We start from the raw sequence: 18,836 nt of genomic DNA on the forward strand, positions 1-18,836 counted from the left end.
AGTCACCAGACATGAACATCATTGAGCATGTCTGGGGTAGAATGAAAGAGGAAGCATGGAAGACGAAACCAAAGAATCTTTATGAACTCTGGGAGGCATGTAAGACTGCTTTCTTTGCTATTCCTGATGACTTCATCGATAAATTGTATGAATCATTGTCAAACCGCATGGATGCTGTCCTTCAAGCTCATGGAAGTCATACAAGATATTAAATATGGATCTCATAGTAGCACTACTTAATTCACTGATGTTATGCAACATATTTTTGTTTTTGAAGTAAATTAATTGTTGAATTTTCACATTACTCTCTGTAGGCGACAAAACTTTTGTCTTGCCAAAATGTGACCTGTGTTCATTAAATGATCAATCTTTCTTCAGTGAAGCAATTTTATTTTAGTATATTGAACACAATTTGGGAGGGTTTTAGCTTTCATATGAGACATTTCTAAAACCAATGGAATCATTAAAAGTGAGGTTATACGCTTTTGTTTCTACAAAATGGATAAGCGACAAGACTTTTGTCAGGGACTGTACTTATGAGACCAAACATCATTCATGTCATCCAAATTACTTAGAGCCGTCTTCATCTAAAACCATCTTCCCAAAAGGAATGATTCTTTAAAATAAATGCAGCTAAATAAAAATAGACCCTTAAAAGGTTTGTGTGGGCATCTTTAATAAATAGCACAATTTCAAAGCCTAATGTGTGTGTGTGTGTGTGTGTGTGTTTGTCAGGTTCAACAACAGTGGACCTGCTCATCTACCAGACTCTCTGTTACGCTCAGGACGACCTGGACCACCTGAATGTGGATGATTACCTGCTGAAAGTTTGTGGACAAGAGGAGTTCCTCCCTAAGTAAGCTTTACAGCTCTAGGCCACGAGCTTCAGAGCTTTCCTCTTGAATTTCACTCCGTTAGGATTTGGAGCAAAGAGAAAGCAGAAGCAAGTTTGTTGGTTTAAGATGTTCTCACGCTGAGCAGCACGTGTCTGTCTGGCTTTGGCATGACTCAGACAAAAAAGTAAACTGATCTCAGATCAACCAATGCAGCTTCATGTCCTTAGTCTCCAGCTGAATCTGAAAAACGAAAGTCGGGGTTAGGATCGTCAAAACCCCAAGTCTTCCTACATTTTACATGTCATATCTCCGGAAGTTTCTCCTCTTTCTGCTTCTTGCAGCGGTGAGGATCTCCACCGCTGCAGCTGCTTCTCTGAGGGCATTTTTGCCCAAAACTCTGCAGCACAAATCTGCAGACGGGAAGCAGCTGCTGCGCTGCCGTCTGCCTCCTGACACAGGAGCTGCAGTGCAGCCGTGTCGTGCGTCGGTGGAAGTGTGTCTGTGCGATAAGCTGCAGCTGTGAGGCCGGTTGAACTTCCTGCTCTGAAACAATACCTGTTCTTCTGGACCTGGACCAGTCCATGTCCGTCCTGTGTCCGTTTAGATTGTTGTGGAACAGGGAAAAGTTTGTTTTGAAGGACAAAAATAAATGAAACCAAGAGAGACGGGGCCAGAAAGAAGAAAGAATGTTTGTTTTATTGCATTAAAGTCTTTGTAGGGTGATCAAAAAGTGCAGCGTTGAAGCAGAAACTTCCCTTGGAGTTTGAAACTGGTGACAAAGTGGACCAAATTTCTTGTGCGGGAAGCAGGCGGAGAGATGGAAGTTGTCACTTCCATGAGAACTGCGAGGGACACTGATGATTGTGGAAGGACATGACTTTTAAACCTGTCAGCTTGAAAAGGAAAGATCCAGGGTGTGAGGAAGGAGAAGCAGATGACAGGCAGATTCTGTCGAGCTTTAATGGGTTGGAAGCAGAATTCTGGATGTTTTCATGCTATTTTTGACATTTCTCAAGTTCATTAGAAACTGTAAATGTAATAATCCTCAGACTGATATCACCACCACTGACTGTATATGAGAGCTGGACCAAGCCTTTTGGAAGTCCATACCCCTAGCTCTTGAAAGTGGGCTGCTTGAAATCTGTCAATCAAACGTTTCCAATGTTCAACCCAAGACCTAATCCTTTTATTGAGGAATCTGACCTGAATAACTTGCACTGCACAAAAAATAAAACAAATAGGATTTAAAAGAATATGTTTGAAAACAAAAGTAGCAGAGCAAGAAGTGTCATTCTGCCAAATATAATGAATTATTAACTGAGTATAATGGCTATTTATTTCTCAATAAACGTCTATGGGATTTTGGCTTCTTGAAGTCAGCGGGTACTTCCTGTTTGGAGCGCAATAAGGGAGGGGTCACTCGTTCCAGTTATCATAAACAGTCACTGATCACCACATAACCCCAAGGAAAAATATCCTGCAGGGATGAATTTTTGCAGACTGGATGGATTTGGTTAAAGATATTTTCTGACTTGTTTAAAAAATTATATATTTTGGAAATTTTACCTGTTTTAAGTTCTCAACTAAAGCATTCTCCGTCCTAACACACACTTTTTACATCAATTTACTCTGAAAAGGATCTTAATTCCAATAAACCTATTATTGGGACAGTAAGTTGCAACGGAATATGAGACATAATAGGAATTAATTCAGAATAAATGGTCCATATAGGCACATAAGGTGAAAGAGTTTTGAATGTCTTTCATGGTCTAAAGAATATGGTACCAGTCAACACTGATATTATTGTGAGGCTATAGTTTCTTTTTTGGCATTTCAGAATAAAACTTTAATTGCTCTTTGTGTCACTAATCTCCATTCGGCTAACTTTTTGTTTTGTTTTTGTTTTTTGCTGCAGCTCTCAGAGTCTGGCCGGTCTGGAGATTGTCCAGCAGTGTCTGAAGTTCGACTGGGACATCCGACTGTTCCTCACCAAGAGATCTGGTGTCAACACAGAGCTGGCTCGCACGGTCCGAACACCAGATCATTTAAAGAGATTGAACTGATTTCTGCTAAAAGTCTAACTTTAACCACAACCTAAATAAAGACGCTTTAAAAACTGCTCTGCGCTGCCCCCTAAAGGTTTGGGGTTTCAACAAAGTTAGTGTAAATCTTCAGCTGCAGATGATGTTTCTCTCCATGATTCTGTTTGGATCAGCTGATGCGCCACCATTTTGGTGCAGCTCATCTCCCAACCACTGCGTACTACAGAAATAACTCCTTTTGGTATCTACAGAGCACTTTTGGGGCTTTTCAGTTATACCAAATGTGAAGCAATGGGAATTATGGTCTTTGGTGGATTTTCAGAAAAATCTTCTTCTTTCACTTTCGGCTTCTCCCATCATGATTGGACAAATATTTCTTCCCTGGTAATCAGGAGGTTAGAGTAGGATCTGTGTTTAGGAGAAGTCAGTTCAGTTTCTGGTGTCTCCAGAAAAAGAAGGGAGGACCAGTCACCTCTGAGCTTGTTTTTTTGATTGACAGAAGGAAGATGATGACACAGCATCGACCATGAACCACAGCATCCTGCTGCAGGAGCGGCCAATCAAACAGACTGTCACCAGGTGGGGGGCGGAGCCTGGAGAGTTGCTTTATGTTTTTTTTTAATTATTATCATAATTTTTTTTGCTTGATCTTATTTATGAATTTTGCTCGAACAGGGAGGCTCTGACACTTCTGCTTGACACGTTCCAAAATGAAGCTGAGACCTTCTTGCTGTCAGAGGTGCAATCACACATGCAACACACATGTGCAACTAGACATACATCCATGCAATCGCACGGAAACACATGCCAATGTACAGACACATAAATTAAGAACACATGCACTTGTAAAATTGTAAAATTAATTTTTTTTTTTCAAAATAATACTTAAAAGAAGTTTACCAATATAAAGTTTTCTTTCATATTTTCCTACATTTCCTACTGAAAGTAAAAAAAACAAACTTAAAAATAAAAATAGACTTGCTTTTCTCTGAAGGGGGAGCTGCCTCTTCACGTGGAGCGTCTCGTCCAATCTGTGAAGGCGCTCTGCAGCTCACTGGCAGCAGTGGAGACACCTGAGGTGACGGCGGCCCTCAACCAGCTCCCAGCATGCCCTTGTCGCCTGCAGCCCAAAGTACTGAAGGTGGGGCTGAAACACTGAAAACTTTGCATTTTTCATGTTTCGCCATCTTGCTTATGTTTCTTCTCCGTCTGCCCTCAGGATGCCTCAGTGCTGGCTGTAAGGCAGAACAGAGGTATGATCTATCATGGGCGTACTTCTACATGAACATGTTCATGACTGCAAACGCCACAGGCTTTCTCACAGAAAACGTTTTGAAACAGCTGCTATCAATCCGATTCTTTCCTTTTTCTTTCAAAGAAAATCTACTATTGACTTATTTGTGAGGAGCTTCAAACGGATTTTGTTCATTTTCAGAAAAAGTGGTGGAGAAGCTGACAGCAACCATCTTGGATCTGGTGGAGCTTTACTGCAGCACGTTTAATGCCAACTTTCACACAACGGCGCAGAGCCGCGGCTGCACGGCGCCGGTACAGGAGGCCGGCCTTGTCACCAACGTGCTGTCCTTCAACGTGTACGCTGCCCACCGCATCCCCATCACCTGGGCTGCCAGGTACAGCCACACAGGAATGTTAGATCGTCGTGGAAACCAGCTTCTTGCAGCAAGAAACAACTTCAGACCAGAAAAAGTTTACTCTTGTCAGGAAAGATAGGAAAGATCAGCACTAGCCTCTCACTTTAATGTCAGTAAAAAAGATTGAAACTGAATTTGGGCTTTAATTAACCATTAGAGGCTGGAAACGGAAACCTGGTAATGAATCAGATCGGAACAGATGAATACAAACAGCCCCATCAGTAAATTTTAGAAAAATGTAATCACACAGGCGTTCATCTGCTCGTCAGAAATGGTTTTCTCTGGATTTTCATGACATTGTTTTCCTGTTCTGTTCTCTGATTGGTTAGCTACGAAGGCTTCTTCCTGTCCTGCTCTCTGACTCATGGAGGGGCGGAGCTGTGCGCACCGCAAAACACCAGCAAACAGGCTGTCAGCAAATATCTGTTCCATCTAGTGGTGTGGGACCAGAGGTGTGTAGCTGGGCCTCATCTGCGAGAGAGTTGTGATGTCACATCAGCCGCACCCTAACACTGGACTCCTGCCCCTCCCCCTGCCCCCCCAAACAGGGTGTGCTTTCCCGTTCAGATTAACCAGCTGCCCCGGGAGTCTCAACTGACCGTGACGCTGTATGCCACCCCACTGCCGCCACCTGGAGGAGCCGAGGAGAAGGGGAAGCAGCGGCGCAGCATCGAAGCTCTTGGCTGGGTCACCATGCCGCTCTTTAACTTTAGACAGTAAGCCACAGCACACCACCATGAAACAGAAACCAGTTTCTCAGGATTCCAAAAATTGAGACAAAGACATAAAAAACAGATTTTACAAGATTAAAAAAAAGTGTCTGCTTCCCATCAGATGATAATGATGGGAAGCTCAGAGTGTTCACATTTAACCCTTGTGCTATCTTATATGACTCCACCCTTACATTGACGTGTTCTCCCTACCATGACAAAGGTGGATAAAGGTGGAAAGATTTCATGTAATCCATGGACACCAGTGAAGATCACAAATCATTGAAGAAAAAAGGTTCAGCGCACTGTCTAGTGGGTCTAGATGACCCAACTCCCAATGCCTAGGATAGCACAAGGGTTACGGGGTCCATAAACATAATGTAGAAAAGTTTCATCAAAAACCTTTTATAGGTAATTTAAAGCTGTGAGTGTGTAAGTCCCAGTGAGCTTTTTGGCTTCGTCCATAGGAAATGCTGATATTTTTAGATTTGTGAGAAACCCATAGAGTAAAACCATACAAGGGGCCCAGGTTTCTGCTTGTTCACTTTCTGGACTTTTTTCAGAAAGTTTAAAAGTAGTATGTCAATAATGGATATGAATTTTGAAAACCTTTAAAAAAAACAGTTAATACAATGCTATTGTTAAACTTTTCAAAACTAAACTTTTATGTGCTTGCCTCCCAAGTTTAAGCCCCCGAAGATATGAACTGGTAGTTCCTTTTTTGATGACTTAAAATGACACGTGTACAAATGGTAGTGTTTTTGTGTGTGTGCACAGTGTCTTAACATGCGGCAGGAAGTTGCTGGGTTTGTGGCCTTCTACACCGGGCAGAAGCGGTAACGCCCGAACCAGTTCTCCCAACTTCAGCCAACCGGACAGCGTGATACTGCAGGTGAGAGACCTCAGCTGCTCAAGCGATGCATAGCTGCAAGATCTTCAGCTACTCTTGGGATCCACAGCTGCTGTGGAGATCTAAAGGTGCTCTGGTGATCCTCAGCTGCTCTTGGGATCCACAGCTGCTCGGGTGACCAACAGCTGCTCTAGTGATATACAGCTTCTTTGGGGATCCACCAGCTGCTCTAGTGATGCCCAGCTGTTCTGGATATCAACATCTGCTCTGATTATTCACAGCTGCTCTGGTGATTCTCAGCTGCTCTGGAGTTTTTCAAGTGCTAGGGAGATCCACAGTTGCTCAAATGACACAAACTTTTGAAAGCATGGGGGGCATCATCCTCTTTAACTTCGGTATGCCTCACACCGGGTTGGGCTGATGGACAACACAAGCATACTGTGCTTTCATTCTGTTTGTGTCAGGCCTCAGGCTGATATGAGACTGAATGAAAACTGAACTTAAAAATGGAATCAGACATTTGTGCTTTCAATTTTTCCTAAATTTGTCTTGGCAGGATTTTTTCAGAAGCTTGTTGGTAAACATCAAAAGTTTTCTAGCTTTAAGGGGTATTTTCCTAAAATTATGGGAATCTTATAATACTAATAATATTTAGGAAGCATTTTCTTACCTGTGACCTCTGCTATGAAGGTTTTTAGTGATTTTCCAGTAACTAGATTTAAAAATGCTGTGTTTTTTTACTTTCTTCTACCATATATCAGGTTTTACCCAAGACTGGTGTTCCATAAGCTAACTGTTAAGTTAGTTAAACACTTGTACAAATCGCTGCTTCCACTTTCTTCTTCATCAAGTTTTTTGGTGTACCACAGGGCATGGTTTCAGAACCTATTTCATTTTCCAACTCGTGGTAATTTATGTTACTTATCTTTTTTTTTTTTTTAGTTGCTGTTTTACAAACCAAATTGTTTTTCAGTTGTTCAATCTTAACAAAATAATTAAAGCTGCTCTTATTGTTAGATATTGCTGTGGTTTTTATCTGTTCTGTATTTTGTTCTTTGATCAGTCTGTTTCTTCATTTTTTTATTTCTTTATGTTCAGTGCCCAGCTTGTGACTAGATCAACCTTGTAAATTATATCTGGGTTTTTTTTGTAGATGTATAATAATTATAAATAAATGAGAGAAGAGCAGTGAGCTCCAGAATGACCTCTGAACTGTCCGCTCTCCTTTAACGTGTTTATGCATTTGTCCATCAGGTGGATTTCCCCACCTCCTCCTTTGAGGTCTGCTTCAGCACCCCAGCTCCTGCAGATTTCTGTCCTCAGTATGAGTTCAAGAAACTGGACACCATCAGTCAGATGCAGCTGCAGGACGTTCTGCACAAGAAGGCTTTCTTCTGGTTAGAAACACACACATTTGTGCATAGTTAAATGTGCATCTAATGTAACTATTTTAGTTTCTCTAAGAACTCTCTTTGTTTAACCGTTGCGATGATCATTTAGACAGACTCGGAAATGGTGATGGTTGTATTCAGCTTGTGTTGTTGTATTCGAAGGCTGACAACAGACAACAAGCGCCTGCTTTGGGAGAAGAAGGCCTTCTGTCAGCAGGAGAGCGCAGCGCTGCCCCTGATCCTAGCTAGCGCCCCCTGCTGGCAGTGGGCGTGTCTTCCGGAGATATATGCGCTTCTGCGGCAGTGGGCATGCCTGAGCCACATGGACGCTCTGGGACTGCTTCACGCCTCGTACGTGTTGCACAGGTCACACACAAAAAATGTAGGCAAGGTCGGGGTGCTTCTGAAGTGACAGCTCAGGTGTGCATCTCATAGTTAATCAGGGTCACATAGGTTGTTAAATCGACAGGTTAAAGCTGCTGTTTCTGCAGGCTGCTGTAGCTCCAGCTCTTGAGGTAGAAAGACGCACACGTCATGTGGTAGAACTGTCATTCTACCACAATGACAGTTCCTTTCTGACCCACACATCATTCTACCCCATCAGCACTGAACTGCACCTTCCACAAGTCCACTGGTGTTATAAAAAAATGAAGAACTATACTACAGTCACTTTATTTTTTCTTATTTTTACAGTCACTTAATTTTTTTTTATATATTGTTTTTTATAGTCACTTTATTTTTTTCATCTTATTGTATTTTATTTTGTAAAACTTGAAGTTAGATTCCCTGTTCAGACTGGAGCTTGAGAGAAACAGAATTTCAATTTCTATGTATGTGAAAACATAGATATTGACAATAAAGTTTACTTTGACTTTGTTGCTTAGAAAAGGGTTTGTTCATAGCTATCTTTTCCTGCACGGCGCAGATTCCCGGACCAGGAGCTGAGGAGGACGGCGGTCCAGTGGATGGACTCCATCTCAGACCCAGAGCTGCTGGACTTCCTGCCTCAGCTGGTGCAGGTAAGCAGAGCAGATGGGGCTGGATTCTTCTAAGGAAAAAGCAATCCATGAGCAGTCAGGTTTACTTCCTAAGTTTAGTTTGAATGTGAATTTGATGGAGTAGGAAATTCAGTTAAACCAGCCGAGCGCTGTTCTGGATCATCTCAATTTGAGATGTTTTGATGCATTTCAGAAGAAACTCATAAGTAAGCAGATCATCTTTAGAAATCATGCACAGTTCATAACTCAGGAAGAAAAAATAGCTAAATTCTGCTTTTAGAAAATAAGTAAAAAGATCCATCAGATTCTGTTAAAACTTTCACCTTGTTTCTGCATTTCTGCACTTATTGTTTTTGGCTGAGTTAAAGGACGGAGTGCACGGTTTAAAATGTCTTTGTTGTACATGCTGTTGAAAGATTTGTTCTGGCAGGCTGGTGCATCCATATGTATGCTAAAGTAAGGATTATATTTGCAGAATCACTGCTGCTCCTTAGTAGAGAATACGGTCTCAGTAATGCAGGAAAATATCTGCTCATCTGTCCCTTTGGTCTGTTCCATCATCCCAGGCGGTGAAGTACGAGTGCTACCTGGACAGCTCTCTGGTTCGATTCCTCCTTCGCAGAGCGATCGGCGACGTTCGCATCGCTCACTACCTCTTCTGGTAAAGCGATACTCTCTTCAATTACTGTTTACTCAGGCAGATGGCCCCAGAAGATTCAGATCTGTGGAATCTGAAGACACATAATCAAAGTGTCAGGGCAGAAGGGCACCTCTTTATTTGAAACCTTTAACACCAGAGCTGCCACCAATGACATCTAAAGAACACACACCCTTTGACATATCGTACTTTTTCGACCGTTGACATGATCAACGTAAATCAGCTGATTCTGACAGCTGATTTAGGTTATTGCTTAAGAACGTCACTGTTGTAAAGTGTTTCATATTAGACCAAGGCAGCTTTTCTCAGCTTCAGAATCTGCTGGAATTATGTAAAATGCGTCATCGGTTCAAGAGTCATGGTAGTCAGAAGTATGTAAACAGTGGAGCTAAGACTCTTTTTCTGCCGGAGTTTGGTGTTTACCAACAGCTGAGATCTGGTGTTGCTGTTTTGAACTGTAAATCGTGTGTGTGTGTGTGTATGTGTGTGTGTGTGTGTATGTGCCAGGCTCCTGAAAGACAACCTGCAGGACAGTCAGTTCAGCGCTCGCTACCAGCACCTGCTGGCTGCCCTGCTGTGCTGCGTGGGCCGAAGTCTGAGGGAACAGTTCGATCGCCAGTGCTGGCTCGTCTCCATCCTCACCAAAGTCGCTCAGAAGGTCCGCGACGCCACAGCGTCCAGCAGACAGGTGAGGAGCTGATAGAGCAGACATAAAAAGATTTGTTTAAGAAGTTTTTCTGAGCTTACCAGCACAGGCAGTAGTACATGACCATGGGTGTGTGTGTGTGTGTGTGTGTGTGTTCAGGGTGTCCTCAGAGAGGCACTGGAGGAGGTAAAGAAGTTCTTCCTCCTGAACAGCAGCTGTAGACTTCCTCTGAACCCAGCAATGGTTGCTACTGGAATCAAGATCCAGGTAAAAACACACACACTTGTAGAGATGCTCATAGACACACCTACAGACACATGAAAGTAGAACAAGGAGTTTTTGTTGCTATTTTTCAGTCGTGTTCGTTCTACAACTCCAACGCCGTCCCCCTAAAGCTCTCCTTCCAGAACCTGGATCCTCATGGAGACAACGTTAATGTCATCTTTAAGGTAAGCCCTGACTCACCAGGCGCAGCAACACCTGGTTCCCCTATGAGAGCTGACGTCTCGCCCTTGGTTCAGTCAGGAGACGATCTGCGTCAGGACATGCTGACCCTGCAGATCATCCGCATTATGAACAAGATCTGGATCCAGGAGGGTCTGGACATGAAAATGGTCATCTTCAAGTGTTTTTCCACGGGCCGAGGACGAGGTAAGGATGCGGGTGTGCCACAGATGCGTGTTCTTTGCTCACAATGACAGGTGTGTTTTGCGTCTGTCAGGTATGGTGGAGATGATTCCCCAGGCGGACACTCTGAGGAAGATCCAGGTGGAGCACGGAGTTACAGGATCGTTTAAAGACCGAACGCTCGCCGACTGGCTACAGAAACACAACCCCACTGAGGAGCAGTATGACAAGGTAACACACCTGTGCAGAGAGGCACACCTGTGATGTTTCCAGTACAGTTTTAAGTTTTTATCGTTGAGTGACTTGCAACTTATGTAAAAGTGAAGATTCTGGGGATTTTTTTGTAAATGAAGTTATAGCTACTCTGATGCTGTAGGCAGGAAGCAGGTACTAAATCTCTAGGAAGTCCCTCCCCCTCACTTATCTGTGCTGTTGCACCTGTCAGGCTGTGGAGAACTTCATCTACTCGTGTGCCGGCTGCTGCGTGGCCACCTACATCCTGGGAATCTGCGACCGCCACAATGACAACATCATGCTGAAGACCAGCGGTCACATGTTCCACATCGACTTTGGAAAGTTCCTGGGACACGCGCAGATGTTTGGAAACATCAAGCGGTGAGAGCTGCCAGCTGTGTTCCTGATAACCAGAAAACTCCAGGCTGCAACCCTCTCTGCCTGCTTCAAACCTGAGAGGAGGCGTGGCCTCTTTTTTCACTGCCGTATGCGCTTCCTCTTTTACGTGTAACCACCCTGTCATGTCTCTTCTGCAGAGACCGCGCTCCTTTTGTTTTCACCTCTGACATGGCGTTCGTCATCAACGGAGGAGACAAACCGTCCAGCCGCTTCCACGACTTTGTGGATCTTTGCTGCGAGGCGTACAACCTGATCCGCAAACACGCACACCTGTTCCTCAACCTGCTGGGCCTGGTGTGTCCAACAGACACACACACACACACACAGATTACTCTCATGAACAAAAAATCACATTAACACACACAAAGACACATGAAAACTTGCATTAACAGTCATAAAAACAAACATACCTCACATGAACAAACACACAAGAACAAGCACAAAAAAACTTGCATTAAACACACACTGATGATCCACAAGAATACTTGCATTTTCATACAAACATGTGTAACTGACATTGACCAACACACACAAAGCACACACAAAAACCCTTAAAAAAGACTTGCATTAACACACACAAATAACACACAATAAAGCTTGGATTAACACAAACACACACACAGTTAACACAGATAAACAAACACACAAAAGCACACATGAAAAATTTGCATTTACACACACACACACACACACAGTATAACATACAGAAAATACACACCAAAAAAACTTGCTTTAAAATACAAAAACACATAGCACACATTAACAGACACACACCAATTGTACACAAAAACACTGACCAAAAACTTGTATTAACACAAACAAGCAGACACAGAAACACAGATGACAACATAAAGAAAAACGCGTGAAAACACACACCCAGATGACATGCATTAACACACAAAACTGGCATGAATACACACTGATAACACACAAACTAATAATAAAATAACATACTTGCATTATCACATAGAAACACACAAAAACTCAGAAAACATACATTCACATAAAAAGAAATACGGTACTCATCAATAGGTTGAAAACCTTTATTTTGTTTCTCTAAACATAGATCTATGATAAAATATTGATCAATACAATTCTTGTATAGATTTTCTTTTAAAGTTATTTTATATTATTATAGAGATAAAAATTTTAAAAGAGTGTCACCTTTGTTGAGTCATTGAGAAAACTCTTTTCATTACCAAATTAAAAGTATGCGCACACATTTAATCATAATGTGCTGATTCAGTGAATCTGAAATGAGTGTCAGTATGTTGTTTGCTACACACAAACACGCAGCCAGAGAAGAGTCCACAAACACACAAAGCTCCGTTTGGATCCTGAAACAAGCAGCTGCTTAAACTTGTGTTTGTTTGCACAGATGTTGTCCTGTGGGATTCCTGAACTGTCTGATCTGGATGATCTGAAGTACGTCTATGACGCCCTGAGGCCTCACGAGTCCGAGGCTGACGCCACCATGTACTTCACCAGGTACTCGTTCTCCCCCGACTCCCTCTATGGCTCTTCTCTGATGCTTTTTTATTCTGATGAAAACAAACTTTTTGAACCGCTAAGACGGTGATCAATGTCTGACTTCTACTCCCAGATGATTACACTCAACATGAGATAACACTTGACCAAGTTAGAATGGTTTGTTTTTTAGAAAATACACTAAAAACTCAAAAAATGGGGGGAAAATGACAAATATTTTTAGAATTTACCAAATGAAATGTTGTACTCCTGATTGGTAAAGACAAGATAGAGTCTCCAAAAACAAAGTCAATAATATTTTCTAAACATCCAAACATGACTGGAACAGAAATGTATCTGGTAAGCTTTAGAGGATGTTCCCTGACTGCAGAACCGCCCTCACCCTCCTCTGTTTGTTCTCCTACAGGCTGATTGAGTCCAGTCTGGGCAGCGTTGCCACCAAACTCAACTTCTTCATTCACAACCTGTCCCAGATGAAGTTTGCCTCGTCGGAGGAGTGTCCCACGCTGTCGTTTGCTCCCAGAGTTCACACGGCGAAGAGCGACGGCGTCATCAGGGGCCTGTACATCTGCAGTCACATCCGCACCTCCAACACCAGCAAAGGCTACGTGAGTCCACCTCTGACCCCCGCTGGGCTGCAGACCCAGCAGCGGAGATCAAGAGCTTGTGTTTACAGATGACGGTGTCTGTGTGTGTCAGGCATATGTTGTGAAGGTGGAGCGTGACGGTCAGGAGGTGCAGCTGGTCCAGAGGACGTTTGAGGAGTTTTATGAGCTTCACTGCAAGCTTAGGCTGGTCTTCCCCTCATCCAAGCTGCCCAGGTACACCAGGACCTGTTGCAAGAACCACAGAGATGAGAAAGAAACCCCAGTCTGACCCACCTTTCTGCCCCGCCCACAGCTTCCCCAGCCGTTTTGTAATTGGACGCTCCCGTAGTGAAGCAACAGCTGACAGGAGGAAGGACGAACTGAATGGTTATGTGTGGCACCTGATCCACGCCGCACCAGAGGTGGCACAGGTGAGTTGTTTTTGTCACCTGACTCCGCCCCTGCAGTGACATAAACAAATCCGCTTTGCGTATAGATTTATATTTTGCACGGGCTGCATGTGTAGAAAGCCTGAAAACAAGTTTAGCCAAGCTTCACACAAACTTTAGATCATGGCAAAGATTGCAAAGCTTCTGCTGGACGTTTGAGCTGAAGCATCAAGCAAAGCCCGGAGGGAGTGGATAAGTGGAAAGTCCATTTTAATTGGTATCACAGAAAAAGTCATTTCAATAGATAATATTAAGGACAAAATGATAAATTGTATGTAACACATGAATAAAAACACCTACTAAATACGTTTTTTTTCTTTGCCTGTAATACTCATCTTCCAATCAAGAGTGAGGATTTGTGACTGACATTTGGAACAGCCAATCACCACCTTGCTGTGCCTTTTTTTTGTTTTTTTTGTTCTTGTTTTGCCCCAACTATTTATCTTATGTTATTTTTTCAGCATTTGTTTCCTCTGTGGTTTTGTCACCCACCAAAGTAAAACAGAAAAATTATAATGATTTTTTTTAATATAAGACGTGACGACCCACTCCGATCATCTTTGGAGCTATTATTTAAGCGTTCCCAGTGGTCTTTCAAGTTTGCCTCTGAGTTGTGGGCTGGACTGTTGGCACCGAGCAGGGAACCTGCAGCCTGCCCAGCATGTTTTCTACGTCACAAATCTTCTTTTTTTCAAACGGTAGTTTATCATCTGCTCCTGATTCCCAACGACTTGAATAAATAAAATTCTCAGAAATCCCACTTTTGTTTTTAATTTTCTTTATATTTGTCCTCTATCATCAGAATTATGCCATTGTTGATTTCGTGGGTTTTTAGTCCACTAAATGAAAAGAAGGATTTTAAAAGTTGAACAGCTTTATACAGAGACCTCCTCTGGTTTTAAGGTGGCTGCAAGATTCACAGCTGCACAGAAGTCAAAACTTGTAAGATTGCAAGTTTTAAAAACGCTGCAGCCAATTCTACTCATCACTGGGGGAAAATTAGGCTTCAGACATTTTGTCTGAACTCCAAAAAATAAATGTGATTCAGTTTGTAGTTGAGGTTCATGATGGAGAAATGCGTTTGGTGAGCAGGTGTTGTCGTTTCAGTTGTTGTTCGTGGTCACTTTCATTTTCCCTTTCTGACTCTCTGGAGTGTCTCTGTGTGAGCAGCTGTATCAGCGCTCACACTTGCGCTCAGGGAGGGTGTGGACGCGGTATCAGAGCGCCACAGCTCCATGATGACAGGAATGTAGCCTCTCTGCACAATCAGAACTCAGAAATGCTGTTATAACTTCCTGTTGTTTAGAGAAGTTCTGGGTTTTAGAAACATCTGGAACCAGATGTTGTGTAGTTACAATATAATGCTAGCACAGGAAGGAAGAGTTGGAATTTCAAACCTTTGAAAACATGTGTTTTGTGCATCCAACTGATGAGTTGTGTTTCAGTGTGACCTGGTCTACACCTTCTTCCACCCGCTGCCCCGGGACGAGCGAGCAGGAACGACCAGCAGCAAGCCTGCAGGTGAGAGCCTTATCAGCATGTCAAATGTTGCCCAGCAGTCACCATGGCAACCATAGTCCCACTTACTCTTGTAGTCTTAGCTCCACCTGTCCAAGCAATGCCACAGGGATGAAATATCAGCTGCACCACTACCTCAGTTTACAGATAAAGTGAAGTGACGTGTGTGTGTGTCTGTGTTGTGTCTCCTGATCTTGTGCGTCTGTGTTTTGCAGAGATAATATGGTCTCCAGCTTCAGGGAAAGAGCTTGGTGAAGTCAAACTCTCCATCTCCTTCAAGAACGAGAAACTCTTCATCATGGTGATGCACATCCGAAGACTGGTCAGTCTGAGCATGTGTCTATGTTGCAGACATAAACATTTGTGTGACTAATTGTAAGTCGTTCAATAACCTTTATTTATAGAGCTCTTTTCACAGAGGCCTTTGAACAAAGTGCAGATCATTGACTGTATATGTGAACAGAGTGACCCCTCGCATTCCAATATCGGAAGTACCTGCTGGCCTCGATGAGCCAAAATTTCATAGACTTTTTTGATAAATAAACTATTATTCACTAATTCTATTAATCAGAATAACTATCTGCTACTTTTTTATAACATGTTCCTCCTAAATCTTTTGCATGAAAAGAATCTATAGATCAGTAAATAATAGAATGTGGTGCCTGTCGGCCCCCACCTCGAACACTTGAAATGTTTGTCACGAGTCACAATTAAAAATAAAAGTAACCACAAACCATCATCTTGTTGAATAAGTTTGGTTTTATGTTCAGGGCCAGATTATCTACACTAACTAGTTTGGAACATGGGTTATGTAGTTCAACAAGTCAAACAGTGAAACTCTCATTACAGGAAAGAATTCTGAGTCAAAACTGGACAGCACAGCTGAATGTAATGTGCAAAGAAGTCATGCAACATATTTTTGGTGAATAAGTCGAGAAAGCGTGCTTAGGTGAATCAAAAGGGAAAGAGGAGCTAAAACGGAGCCCTGAGGAACTCCCTTAAACAAAAGACAAAAGATCAGACAGTTCTTTCAGTTCTATGAGAAGACAAAAAAATGTCCCAGAAATTCAGTTGACAGGTTACTTTCAGAACCGATCTAACAATGTTTTGCGGTTAATTGTAAAAAAAAGACCTGATCTACAGCCATTAAAGTCCCACTTCAATCATCTTTTGATCTGCTGTAAAAGCGTTTCCAGTGGTCTTTTAATTATTATTGTGCTGTTTTTAGGCAAAATTTTCTGATTCCTCTGAAAAACAACTTCCTGTCTGCCAAGAGATGAACTTCCTAACCTACAGTTCTGTGTTTGTGTGAGCAGCAGCCCCTGCAGGACGGCACGGACCCAGACCCCTACGTGAAGCTCTACCTGCTTCCTGACCCTCAGAAGACGAGCAAGAGGAAGACGAAGGCGGCGCGCCGCACCTGTAACCCCACCTACAACGAGATGGTGTGTAGCGTTTCCACTGACTTGCCCTGGTATCTTCTGACAGCTCTCATCCCCACGTGTCTGCTGTGCTCCTCAGCTGGTGTATGATAGAATCCCCCGGGGAGACTTGGAGCAGCGCACGATCCACCTGCGGGTTCTGAGCGATGGCGCCTTCTGGGAGAACACGCTGTTAGGGGAGACCTTCATCCCCTTGAACAGGGTGGTCCCAGGCCAACACTGGGTGGACTGGCATCGGCTAGGCGGAGCAGGATCAGACTCCGCCCAATGACAGGCAGAGCAGGTTCAACTCTGGAGGACGCCTCAGTAAAAGGAAGTCCTTTCAAAGTAATAGCCGAATGGCTGTCAGCCCTCACAGTGAGGGTTTTACCAGACCACAATGGCCCTGATACGTCGCTTTTGATGTTTGTTTGTTGCATTTAAAACAGCAAGAATGTTTGATGGACCTGGTTCATCCTTTCAGTCTGACCACTGCTTTAACCTGAGATTAGTTAAATCGAATTAACCTTATCTAATCTGAACTTGAGTCAACATAAATTCAATAAGACGAGCCCTCTTTAGGCGATGGCGTGTTTTACGTCACGCTCCGTGATTGAGGAGCAAAGGAAAGCATTTATGTGCTGTAATGTCACTCAGATGCCAGCAGGGGGCGTAGGAGCCGAAGGAGCTGCTGCTCAGAGGAACAAAAGGGATGAGGAAGAAAAGCACAACAAAATAAACTGAATTTTTTTTTCCTGCAGCATTCAAGCAGCTGATTGGCTCCATGAGCTGCAAGAAGAACGTTCAGCTCTTATGTTGTGCATTTTGGGAAGTCGTCCGTATGTTTGTCTGCCCCGGTGGGGGTCCAGGCTGCAATAGACGATGAACCGAAGCGGGTTTGTTGCGCCTTTCGGGTCAGAGATCACAGCAGGCGCAAAACTCAAAACACTTTAGTCAGCGTCACCGCCTGATCTGCAATGTGATCATTTCTAAACTGTTCCAAACTGGCATTAAGATAAAGAGGGAGCCTCAGAAGCCTCGCCCACCCACAGCATTTTTAATCCTGCAGCCATCTTTGACCTCTGACCCTTTCTGCATTACTGGATGAAAATGTGACGAGTTTTTCTTTACTCACTGAACTTTTGCACTAAAGAATAAACTTGAAGTGAAGAACAGAAATCTTTTTGTTCTCATCTCTTGCGTCCAATCCATTTGTGTTTTTCCATTTTACGGGGTGATCATTGAAACAGCGTTCAGACAGAATCAGTCAGAACCAGAATTGGAACACTCCTCCTCTCGTCTGTGAAAAATTCTGACATGAATTTTTTCCTAGTCTTTTGTCCAGGTTGGGTTTGTTGGCTTTCGATTCTTTGCTGGTTAATCAGTAACTTCACTATTGCAGAAACCGCTGGAACCTTTACAACAGAATTTCACCTGCTTAATCTTTTCCTTCTTTTCTATCAATGAGCAGGTTAAAAAAAAGGAATAGCGATAACAAAATGCTTGAATGAAAAATGAATTTAAGGTCTGGACGTATTAATGATTTAAAACTCTGGAAGAGAATAAAGAAACAAAGAGTTCAGTCATTTTTCATTTCTATGGGAAAGTATTGAGTTGTGTTCAGTCCAAACACCTGCTTCACGCCAGTTTTCTCCTGAGAACTCTTCATTCCTTAAATTATATTAACAAAAAACAGCTCCACGAGTCCAATAAAATAAATAAAATTGACTTTAGCCCTTGTGCTATCTTAGATGACCCCACCCTTGCATTGACATGTTCTCCCTACCATGACAAAGGTGGATAAAGTTGGAAAGATTTCATGTAATCCATGGACACCAGTGAAGATCACAAATCATTGAAGAAAAAAGGTTCAGAGCACTGTCTAGTGGGTCTAGATGACCCAACTCCCAATGTTAAAGTGCCCAGGATAACCCTACGGTTACAGGAGGTTTAAATGTTTTTGTTACCCCAAAATCTCTACAGAAAGCTGTCCACGCCTTCAAGGCCAACACTTTCTATTACAAAAACATAAAACAGCTAATATTGAAGGAGGACCCCAGAGAAGGTCACAGTTTGACCCATTTTTTTAATTGAAAATTTTAAGATTTTTTAAAAAGTGGCACTAAAGCTAAACAAGGTGGTTTGTAAAGTCAACATTTTATTCAAAACCAACCATAGCAAACATGGAATGTTGAAAAAGAAAGCTTTAAACAATTCATGACTAACTTTTCACTTTTAATAAGTTTGACTTTGCAAGAAGGTGTATATTTTGAACTGCAAACCTCCAATATTGTCACTATATGACATTTACAATTTTACATGTTAGCAGC

General features: G+C 42.7%; 1 protein-coding gene across 3 annotated transcripts in view; it reads left to right on the forward strand.

Moving 5' to 3' along the window:
* Nucleotides 1-17,685, forward strand: part of pik3c2b (phosphatidylinositol-4-phosphate 3-kinase catalytic subunit type 2 beta) — a 43,939-nt gene extending 26,254 nt beyond the window's left edge. For all 3 annotated transcript variants that reach the window (XM_011475234.3, XM_011475235.3, XM_011475236.3), the window contains exons 5-33: nt 736-856; nt 2,752-2,863; nt 3,378-3,457; nt 3,554-3,617; nt 3,873-4,019; nt 4,098-4,131; nt 4,314-4,509; nt 4,860-4,982; nt 5,079-5,246; nt 6,018-6,132; nt 7,345-7,487; nt 7,644-7,832; nt 8,407-8,500; nt 9,046-9,140; nt 9,645-9,825; nt 9,943-10,050; nt 10,140-10,232; nt 10,305-10,434; nt 10,505-10,641; nt 10,856-11,025; nt 11,181-11,337; nt 12,422-12,531; nt 12,938-13,139; nt 13,231-13,352; nt 13,432-13,549; nt 15,013-15,088; nt 15,301-15,407; nt 16,402-16,530; nt 16,607-17,685. In XM_011475234.3, the coding sequence (XP_011473536.1) occupies nt 736-856; nt 2,752-2,863; nt 3,378-3,457; nt 3,554-3,617; nt 3,873-4,019; nt 4,098-4,131; nt 4,314-4,509; nt 4,860-4,982; nt 5,079-5,246; nt 6,018-6,132; nt 7,345-7,487; nt 7,644-7,832; nt 8,407-8,500; nt 9,046-9,140; nt 9,645-9,825; nt 9,943-10,050; nt 10,140-10,232; nt 10,305-10,434; nt 10,505-10,641; nt 10,856-11,025; nt 11,181-11,337; nt 12,422-12,531; nt 12,938-13,139; nt 13,231-13,352; nt 13,432-13,549; nt 15,013-15,088; nt 15,301-15,407; nt 16,402-16,530; nt 16,607-16,798 (3,713 nt within the window). In that variant the 3' untranslated portion in view covers nt 16,799-17,685. The remainder of the gene's footprint in view (nt 1-735; nt 857-2,751; nt 2,864-3,377; nt 3,458-3,553; nt 3,618-3,872; nt 4,020-4,097; nt 4,132-4,313; nt 4,510-4,859; nt 4,983-5,078; nt 5,247-6,017; nt 6,133-7,344; nt 7,488-7,643; nt 7,833-8,406; nt 8,501-9,045; nt 9,141-9,644; nt 9,826-9,942; nt 10,051-10,139; nt 10,233-10,304; nt 10,435-10,504; nt 10,642-10,855; nt 11,026-11,180; nt 11,338-12,421; nt 12,532-12,937; nt 13,140-13,230; nt 13,353-13,431; nt 13,550-15,012; nt 15,089-15,300; nt 15,408-16,401; nt 16,531-16,606) is intronic.
* The last annotated feature ends 1,151 nt before the right edge of the window (nt 17,686-18,836 follow it).

The sequence above is a fragment of the Oryzias latipes genome, chromosome 5 (assembly GCF_002234675.1).
Source record: "Oryzias latipes chromosome 5, ASM223467v1".
NCBI classification, from domain to species: Eukaryota; Metazoa; Chordata; class Actinopteri; order Beloniformes; family Adrianichthyidae; genus Oryzias; species Oryzias latipes.